This window comes from Gracilinanus agilis, chromosome 1, assembly GCF_016433145.1.
Source record: "Gracilinanus agilis isolate LMUSP501 chromosome 1, AgileGrace, whole genome shotgun sequence".
Lineage (NCBI taxonomy): Eukaryota > Metazoa > Chordata > Mammalia > Didelphimorphia > Didelphidae > Gracilinanus > Gracilinanus agilis.
Window position 1 is genome coordinate 302,942,651 of NC_058130.1, and position 10,233 is coordinate 302,952,883.

General features: G+C 36.2%; 1 protein-coding gene across 1 annotated transcript in view; it reads right to left on the reverse strand.

Moving 5' to 3' along the window:
- Window positions 1-1,190: 1,190 nt before the first annotated feature.
- Window positions 1,191-10,233, reverse strand: part of PPIP5K2 (diphosphoinositol pentakisphosphate kinase 2) — a 124,555-nt gene continuing 115,512 nt past the window's right edge. Inside the window, exon 31 of the mRNA XM_044662568.1 lies at window positions 1,191-2,926. Coding sequence (XP_044518503.1) covers window positions 2,850-2,926 — 77 coding nt within the window. The 3' untranslated portion in view covers window positions 1,191-2,849. The remainder of the gene's footprint in view (window positions 2,927-10,233) is intronic.

Here is a 10,233-nt window from a genome sequence, read left to right on the forward strand (position 1 = left end):
AAAGGAAATTAGAAAAACAAATTACCAGTATCAAAGATGAAAAGGAAGACCTCACCTCTAATGAAGAGGAAATCAAGGCAATCATTAAAAACTATTTTGCCCAATTATATGGCAATAAATATAGCAATCTAGGTGATATGGATAAATATTTACAAAAACATAAATTGCCTAGAAATAGAATACTTAAATAATCCCATATCAGAAAAAGAAATTGAACAAGGCATCAAAGAACTCCCTAAGAAAAAATCCCCAGGACCAGATGGATTCACAAGTGAATTCTATAAAAACTTCAAAGAACAACTAATTCCAATACTATACAAACTATTTGACATATTAAGCAAAGAAGGAGTTCTACCAAACTCCTTCTATGACACAAATATGGTACTGATCCCAAAGCCAGATAGGTCAAAAACAGAGAAAGAAAACTACAGACCAATCTCCCTAATGAACATTAATGCAAACATCTTAAACAGAATACTAGCAAAAAGACTCCAGCAAGTGATCATGAGGGTTATTCATTATGATCAGGTGGGATTTATAGCAGGAATGCAAGGATGGTTCAACATTAGGAAAACCATCCACATAATTGACCATATCAACAAAACCCACATGATTATCTCAATAGATGCTGAAAAAGCTTTTGACAAAATACAACACCCATTCCTACTGAAAACACTATAAAGTTTAGGAATAGAAGTGCCTTTCCTAAAAATAATAAATCGTATAAATCTAAAACCATCAACAAATATCATCTGCAATGTGGATAAATTAGAAGCATTCCCAATAAGACCAGGAGTGAAACAAGAATGCCCATTGTCACTTCTATTATTTAATATTGTACTGGAAACACCAGCAGTAGCAATTAGAGAAGAAAAAGAAACTGAAGGTATCAAAATAGGCAATGAGGAGACCAAGCTATCACTCTTTGCAGATGATATGATGGTCTACTTAAAAAATCCCAGAGATTCAACTAAAAAGTTAGTGGAAATAATCAACAATTTTAGCAAAGTTGCAGGATACAAAATAAAGGCACATAAATCATCAGCATTTCTATATATTTCCAACACATCGCAGCAATTCATGTTTTAATTCTACTCTTTAAATCTGAATCACTAATTTTAGAGCTAGAAGTTTAAAAAAAAAAAAAGGAGCTATGAATGACACCACTCAATGTTCAAGTATTAATCAGACAGTACCCAGTGAAACTGCCATTTTTATTAAGCTCAGCAACTATTTTTTAAATGAAGACTTTAATGGAATGATAAGTACATTTAAAACACAGGAAATTTAACATGTACATTAGAATGCTTATATTATACATATACATTCATGTGAAATGTATGAAGTCATATGTTTGTGTATCCTTTGTATTTGGTACCTTTATATAACTAGCACTTACTATGCCTATTTGCTAAAAGCCATTCATATATGATCATTTGACAATTGGTACAGTTTCCCTTGTGAGATAAATTCTGTTCATACTGAGAGTATTCAAGAAAAAGTTACTTATCCTTAAACGTTTAGTTTAACCTAATATTCTACCAAGAGAAGTTATCTAATTTGTAATACATAGATTTCTTGGTATCGGGCTATCTTGTTTGGTTTATAGTCTTAAGTGGCTCATCATAAATGAGGCAGTGAAAAGAATGAGAGGATGATCATTCTGAAGACTTAATTCTCCATACCACAGATGAAATTACAACACACAATGATCTCAGACAATGATGCTAAAAATCCGATCATTTTAAAAGCACCCATTTAAAATGCTTAAGCTTGACATTTTATAATGAGATTACCTTAAAAAAAAAGAATCACAGAAAGAATGAAGGTGGTACAAACATTACTAACCTAAGAAGTTTTTGAGGTTTAGAAGTCTGAACAGTCAACATCCAATTATTCTAATAATGTTGCTTGATTTGGGGACCGAATTATTTAAGTCGAAAAGGATCATTATCACTTGAGAATAGGTACATATTATTTAAAATTTCTCTTACTGGAAAATTTGTAAAGTTACCCTTAAAAAAATTAAACCCAAGAGATGCTTTCCTGTCATTACATGAAATAAGCAATTTTCTGACAAACAAAAGCACTCTATATAAGAAAATATAAATATATAAGAAGTTTTTCTACAAAGTAATTTATATATTTTTTTGTATAAGGGAATATTAAATCCAACTATGCAAATTAATCCTCAAATAATATTGAATTTAACTCAAACATATACAAATACACATTAAAAAAAGATTTAAAGCATGGACAATAGAAATATCACCCTTCAATACTCCTGATGACAAAATATTGCAGCATAAGTAGTTACTTTAACAACAACCTCCATAATATAAAAGATTTAACTTCAATGAGAGCTTTCTGGAAATGTATTTAAATAAACAGTATTTTCAGGCTGCTGTTTCAACCTCAAAAAGGTTTTCAATGCCAATTTGTAATCTGAAAATAGAGGACTGCATAATGGCAATAATATCATACTGTCTAGTGACATTATTAGAGCCACAATTTTTACCATTGGGGCTGTTCCCACCACCTTTCTTCCTCTACTACAGGTACACAGTAAACATTTGACACTCAAAAAAATTTGTGTAGCTTTTTTAAATATACAAAAATGAGCTAAACATTCAGGACATCTGTCTTAAATAAAGACAATGACAAAAGACCCTTTTACCTGAATATATGCAAAGTGTTACAGCAGCTCTGAAAATATTTAAATGGATATGTAGTATACAGCAAGGAACTTAAATGAATGGCTTTGAGAAGTAAAGGTTTACTATTCCTCCCTACCCCCCTTAATAGTTTATTTTTTGAGGGAGGCACCTGGTTCCAGTTTCAAAAAGATTTCATTTCTTCTGAGAAGTTTTATCTTGAGTTGTATCTTCTGTTTTGTTAGATGAAGTCTTTTTAGATGGACTGGTGGCTACACAGAAATAAAAAAGAGAATTGCATCGATTTTACAAGATTCAAATAAACCTAAATAGCATTTTCTATCACAAATAAAAAAAAGCAAAAAAATTATTCTTACCAGGAAGAACTGTAACTAATTAAATAAGCATTTATTAATGATTTTTCTATGTTAAGTAGGTAATAGAGATGGATAAAAATATTCCCTGAAACTCAAGGAAGTGGAGGGAAGAAGAAAATGTACACACATATAAATACATGCCCACCAGAGTTTGTAACTAGAAAGCTAGAGGGACTCTGGTGAGCTGCTCCCCACCCCATCTCCATGTGCCTGAGGACATTCCTTACTTCACCCACCCTTCTGTCCAGCAGTCAATGGGAGCACTTCCTCCCTCCTGTCTGGGCCATCACTGGTGTGTATATACATATATATATAGTAAATCCAGTGTGGTTTAAGCATATCAATAACAACTGATGGGAATTGGAAATCCATCAAGCAAGGATCAAAATAAGCCTTGAACAACTTCAGCTGTCTTTTAGACCATCATGAAATTTGGAATTCTTGATTATGGAAATTTGAGATTGATCAGTACTACATTTATGGACATAAAAGCATTATAAAGGCAAATGAACTTTTTGTCTGTAGGCCTCAGTTTCCTATCTATAAAAAAATGAAATTGTCATAATTAGCCCAACTTTATACCTTTTTTCCTAGATCAGCGTTTTTAAAGCTATGCTCAACAGAACTCTCAAGTTTTGAGATGAAAGGCTCCATGTGAAAATTTTGATATAGTGGCAGTTTCCCTTCTAAAATATTAAATGTAAAGCAGTGGATAGTGGCTAATCTTGAATTCTGGAAGGTCTAGGCTTAAGTCCTGCCTGTGATATATAACTGTCTAAGTCACTTAAGACCCCGATGTCCTTGACAACTTACAAACCATAAATTGTAGAAGAGCTGCTAATATATCTATCAGTAAAGACAATGTGCATACTAGGAGTTTCCAACCAGATTCCCTGACTCGTACCTTAAAACAAATGAAATTAAACACTTTAATGATTCAAGGGTCTTTATTTTCAGTGCAGGAACACTTCAAGGATGCACACTTCAACTTCTATAACTTGGGTGGTCTCAGTAGCCTAGCATTAACTGACAACTATGTGCTACACACTATATTAAGTTCTGGAGATACAAAGAAAGGGAAAAAATAGTCCTCGCTCTCATGGAACTCACAAGTCTAAGCTGCTAACAAACAATTCTCTGAGATACTATGAATTTTTTAAAAAATCATCTAGCAAGCAATCTGGTAATGAACTTCTCCAAACTTAGCTAGACTGATGCACTTGGATAATAAACATGTAGTTCATCACCATGCTAATATTTGAGGCTTTATTTATTCTGTTGTCCTTGCCAGAACTTATGCCCTACCAATATCATCTTTAAGAATCTGGGGTTTTGAATTTAGTGGAGGAAATCATTATGACCTTATCAGAAGTTTTACTTTGATACTTCTATTGTAGATGGTGGTAACTGGGTTCTTAAAGATGATGCCAGTAGAATACAAGCCCTGGTGGTTTCTACCGTGCTGGAAAGACATCAAAAATATTATATCTGGCAAGTCTACATCTACATACCAAGGACCATGCTAGATAAGTATGGAGAAGCTCACCATCAATAGGTATGTTACTTTATGCAAACCAAGAAAAATACCAAATAACCCTTATTACTAGGTGGTCTTCTGGTTCTGTAGTGAAGGTATTAGTGACAGAAAAGGTAGTGGAGGGGACTAAGAGTCTCATAAATTTTAAAGTGTCTACAAATACTAATTTAGTTTAGCTATTAATACTCTAAATATGAGATCCTTTTCTAATAAACAACAAATAGATGTAATGAAGGAACTGACCAGAATTAATATTGATATAAATGAAATGATAAGATGAAAGGAAGTTGCAACTAAATTGAAGAATGGCTCAAAGGTTGTCCTTGAAGAGGCAAAGAAAGAAGTTGATGAAATTGGTTTTATAGTGCAGCCAAGGACAACAAGAAACATAATTTTACAGGACATTTGGTTATAGCTATTGCAGTATTAATAACCATTTTCTAAAAAACGTTGCCATGACAATAACTATAGTTAATGCACCACCATTTGTCATAGAGGATGACATTAAGAAATTCCATTAGGAACTTAATCAAACCCTTCAAATTAAATCAAGATGTACTTGGGGACTTCGAGGACTTCATTACAATGGTGAAAATAGGGGAAGAAAGCGAGCACTATCCTTAGGAATAAGGAATGTGAGATAATAGTCCCTTGCCTATTCTTGGAGAAAGAGAATTAGGAGGTGTCAAACATGGCAAGTAACAAGATAAAAAAAATAAAATTGATTCTTGTTGAATGGACAAAATACCTTGTTAACTGAAATGAGTTATTCTTAGAAAAGCTAACTGTAGAGTTTTACCACTGAGCCTTACTAGGGCAAAGACCAAAAGGAATACAAACTTAGAGAATAAAAGAGACTTTGTGTTCAATTAAAAGAACCCTAGGCACACTAGGAGCTAAGACAGTGGAGTAAGGGATGCTCAGCCCAAACCTTATAAACACAAAAATAGAAAATAAAACACATCAAAACAAAGGAAAGCAGGAGGGACATATCTTACTGGGGTGAGAGGGAAGAGTAGCCCAACGAGTGCTATATGGGGGGAGCTTGCAGGGCACTATGTCAAGTGGCCTGAGGCAATGAAACAGCAGACGGAAGCAACCCAAGAATAGCCCTAAAGAGGCCTGAGATAAGGAAACTTCAGAGCAGGGAGCAGTCCTAACATGGCAATGAAACCAGTAGAGGAGGGCAGCCAGGCGGACCCACCTGCTTCCATGCAACCTGAGATAACAAACTGGCAGAGCAAGAAGCAGCCCAACACTGGGGATTGTGAAGAGATCGCTCTTTTCTTGGGAGGGTCTCTGGAGGTGGGATGGTGTGGCAAAAATGAAATGAAAACGAGCCAGAATGCAAGTGGAACTGCAAAGGCTGTTACTCTGTTGCCATCTGCTGATTTTTTATTTTTATACCCTTTTTTCTTTATGATCTCATACAGGTTTTGATTTTCCTATACATTCAAAATCACATATTAACTTCTGAAATATCACAAGATTGGCATTTACTAATTATCTTACTGTGGTTAAACAAAGAAGCAAGCTTGTCAAGAATTATTCATTACATGATGGCTTAGTTGGAACTTATCATTTTCAGCCATCCGTAAGGTAAAAGAACATCAGTTCCTAGCTAAGCATAATAGTTAATTATATTTTATCTAATTAAATCATGTATATTGTTACACTATACTATTCATTCCCATCATCAATCAAGGAGATAGTTATGGTAGTTGATTACATCAAATAAGATACAATAATATCAGTCTGGTCAAATTTTGTTCCCATGATGTTCTTTCATTTTTCACTATTTTTTTAAAAGTATGTTTGCTGTTCTTTCTGCTATAGGGTTAATAAGAATGCAGTTCTGGAAGGGTGATTCTATGCTAATTTGTCATTCCCCTGTTTTCCTTGTATTTCACTGTTTCCTTGGTCTGTAGGAGTTTGGGAACAAACCCAGGCCAGGTACTTTCTTGCTGGGGAATTTAGAAACTTGCATTAACTCACTAACTGATGGTTTATTGTAGGGATGATTCTAGGAAAAGTTTCTATACTCTGGGGGTTTGTTTAGGGGTTTATTTTGGGATAGTGGGTAGTCTGGGACTGTGGTTGTTCTTGCCATGAACCTGTATTGTTTTTCTGTGTCTCCCTGGGGCTGAATAAGGATACTGATTGCAATAGTTTCAATGCAAGTGAATGTGACTGTAAAAAGAATCACATAGGGGAAACTGAGTGTGGAATTCCTGACAATCTGCCATGCTGGATTGTCAGAGCTGGTGACTAGCCTTGCTAAATGTCACGGCTCTGATGGCTTCCTGCAGAGGATGACAGGGAGACAGAACACAGGGGGAGCAGAATCCAGCTGAAAAAAACTGACTGAAGCCTCCCCACAAGAAGCCAGTCTTCTTTAAAAGATTTAACAAGAGAGATATAATTCCCTGATTAATACCAAGTAAGGCAAATGAGACATATGTTGAAGGTGTGTGCCATGACAGTCAACGCAAAGTCCAAATCCACATTTGATCACAAGGTTCTTGAGATCTTTCTGCATTCAGATGACATTATGTTGATTGCTTCAAGTCCCAAGATAATAAAAAGCCTTTTAAATAAGACCCATAATAATTTGAAATAGGCCAGCCAACACAGCTGTCCTGCCTATGGTCCAGATAGAGATGCAGCGGGATGCACGACTCAGAGTTCATCATCAGATTAGATATTTTGTCCAGACTCTGAAATGGACACTGATTTAGGACTGACCTTAAAAAGGTGAATGCTCACTTGCCTTTAGAAAATTCTGAAATACTTTTAAAGACCTTGAGCTTTTCCCTGAAACAAAATTTATCTCTTAAGCATTACTATTCCTTTGATGACACACATGGAAGGTATAAATTGTAATTCATTATCAGTGAGAAATTATTCAGGATAAAGGGAGTAAAGGAATGTCATTAGAGATTTATGACTAGACTCAAAGATGCCAATAATCAATGGTGAGAGGAGGGGGGGCAATGTATGGAAAGAGCCCATATTCCACAGATATCCATGAAAGTGATTTTTAACAAACAGCATGAACAAAAGTCATAAGGGGGCAGGCATGGATGGTTTATGATTTGGATTAGTAGAAAGATGAGGTCACAGATTCATTGAAGTATTAAAAAATACTCCGTGTATGGTATCTGTCCTTTTCGTTTAAACAACCACCACAAAGAAAAATCCCCTGACCACCTATCTTAGTAACAACTTTAAGACAGAAAGGCAAGGCCTAGGGCAAAGAGGGTTACTTGACTTGCTTAGGGTCACACAGCTAGAAGTATCTGAGGCCACATTTGAACCTAGGTCTTCTGGGTAACTGTTCTAAATGGAAATAGATTTAACTTCATTTATTTTACTATAAAACATGTTTCTTTCAATATATTAATAAATCTTCAAGTGTTACAGGGCCTGATTAGTTTGAGAAAAGTGATATTAGGTTATATTATTTGCATTATTTTTCCTTGTCAGAAAGCCCCCTTTAAAAGTTCTTAATTTGGGGGCAGGTAGTAGCACAGTGCATAGAGCACCAGGCTTAGAGACAGGAAGTCCTAGGTTCAAATCTGGCCTCAGATATTTCCCAGCTATGTGAACCTGGGCAAGTCACTTAACCCTAATTGCCTATCCCTTACTGTTCTTCTGTCTTAGAATTACTAATACAGAAGGTAAGAATTTCTTAAATTTCTAAATTCTTAATTTGGCAGTTTAGTTTAACATATTATTCCAGGCCTGCAAAATGCTGTAGGAGATACAAAAGATATAGTAGTCTTTGCCTTTAAGAAGCAAAAAGACCTACCTAAATGTATAACACACAAACATGAATTAAGTGGAATAATATAAGGCAGTATAAAACAAAAGTAATGGATGAATTGTGGGGTTTAGATGAGCATTTCCCAAATGCTGAAAATTCTTACTGACTGGCAGAAAGTAGTGGACATTAAGGAAAACAGCATGGAAAGTCTGATGGATTTGAAGACAGATAAACTTGGTTTTATGTCACTACCTGTTTATCTCTGAGCAAATTTGTTTACCTTTCTAGGTCTCAATTTCCTCATTTATAAAAAGAGAGAATGAGATGATTCTTAAATTCCCTTTTCCCAATAAATCTATGAGCTCAATCAAGTACAATTTTGTATAAGGGAATAATAGGAATAAAGATGGCTAGGTAAAATGTGGCCCCTGGCCATAATTTGAATTTCAAATTCTTGGATCAGTTCAATACATACTTGTCATTACAGGCAATGAAAATCATATTTACAAATATCATAGAATAGAATTTTAGATCAAGAAGACGTCTTAAAGGTTACTTAGGTCAAATCCCTTATTTTATATGTAAAGAGGCCAAGAGATATGAAATCAGTCATCTAAGTCTAGCTAATTAGCTACTGGGTCAAATCTAATAAGGGGAAACGTATTACTCTTATAGTTACACTCAAGAATCAACTATACAAAGACAAAATGGAGGAGGGAAGGAAGTTCATCTGAAAAATAATCTTGGGCTTCAAATGAGAAAAGAAGGCAGGGGTGGCTATCATGATCTCTGACAGAGCCAAAGTAAAAATAGATAAGGTTAAAAGAGATAGGGAGGTCCCGGGTTAAGATGGCGGCAGAGTAAGAACCAGCTCTTAACCTCTCCTGACCGAAACATACAAAACTCCTCAAGGGGACATAAAAACAAGTCCAGACGAACGGAGGAACCTCACAACAGGGCACAGCGTGGAAGGTACGTGGAATCGAGACATTTCCAGGCTATAAAGGGCTCTCACTCAATCGCGGGCAGAGCAACCGCCCCACCCCCAACCCCTCCACTCTCATCTATAGCTCCGAACCCAGCTAAAAAGAAATAGGGCAAGTTTGGGGCACCCATCGAGTCATCAGCAGCTCCGGGACCTGTTCCTGAGAGCAGCTAGACTTAGGACCCCATTAAGTCAAAAAGAGCACGCGAAATCTGAGCGTGCGCGCCAGAGCAGGACACTGGGCACAGAGTGCCGGCTGAGCAGAGGCGTGGGTGGAGGCAGACACAGCCAGGAACTAAAGCCTAAGTGGGGAACCAGTGCAGACAGGTATACGGCTGTGGAAGCAGCGCCCTGAGACTTGTAAAGAAACCTCCAGCAGAGGATCAAGGAAGAGGGCCCACCAGGGGGCTTGACCTTGGAAAAAACCAGAACTCAGACCTCAGGAGCCAATAGATTGCGAACAGACACTGAGCGCGAGGATAAAGCTGAGAAGCTGCTGGGCTAATGATGGCTACTCAGCATCAGGAAGTTCAGAAGAGAAAGAATAATAACAAAAAGAAGAAGTCTTTAACACTCGACAGCTTTTACACAGAGAAAATCCAGACAACCAAGCAAACAGAGGAGGAGAACAAACAAGCATCCGGACCCTCCTCAAATAAGGAAAACTCCTCACAAGCTATGGAAGAGTTCAAAACTGAGATTCTGAGGAAAATGGAAGAGATCTGGCAAGAAAATAACAGTTTAAAAGGTAGAATCTTGCAATTGGAAAGTGAGGCTCAGAAATCAAATGAACTGATAAGCAAATTGAATACCAGAAATGACCAGATTGAAAAGGAAAACCAGTCCCTAAAGGCTAGAATTGAGCAATTAGAAGCTAATGATCTCTCAAGACAACAAGAACAAATAAAACAAAG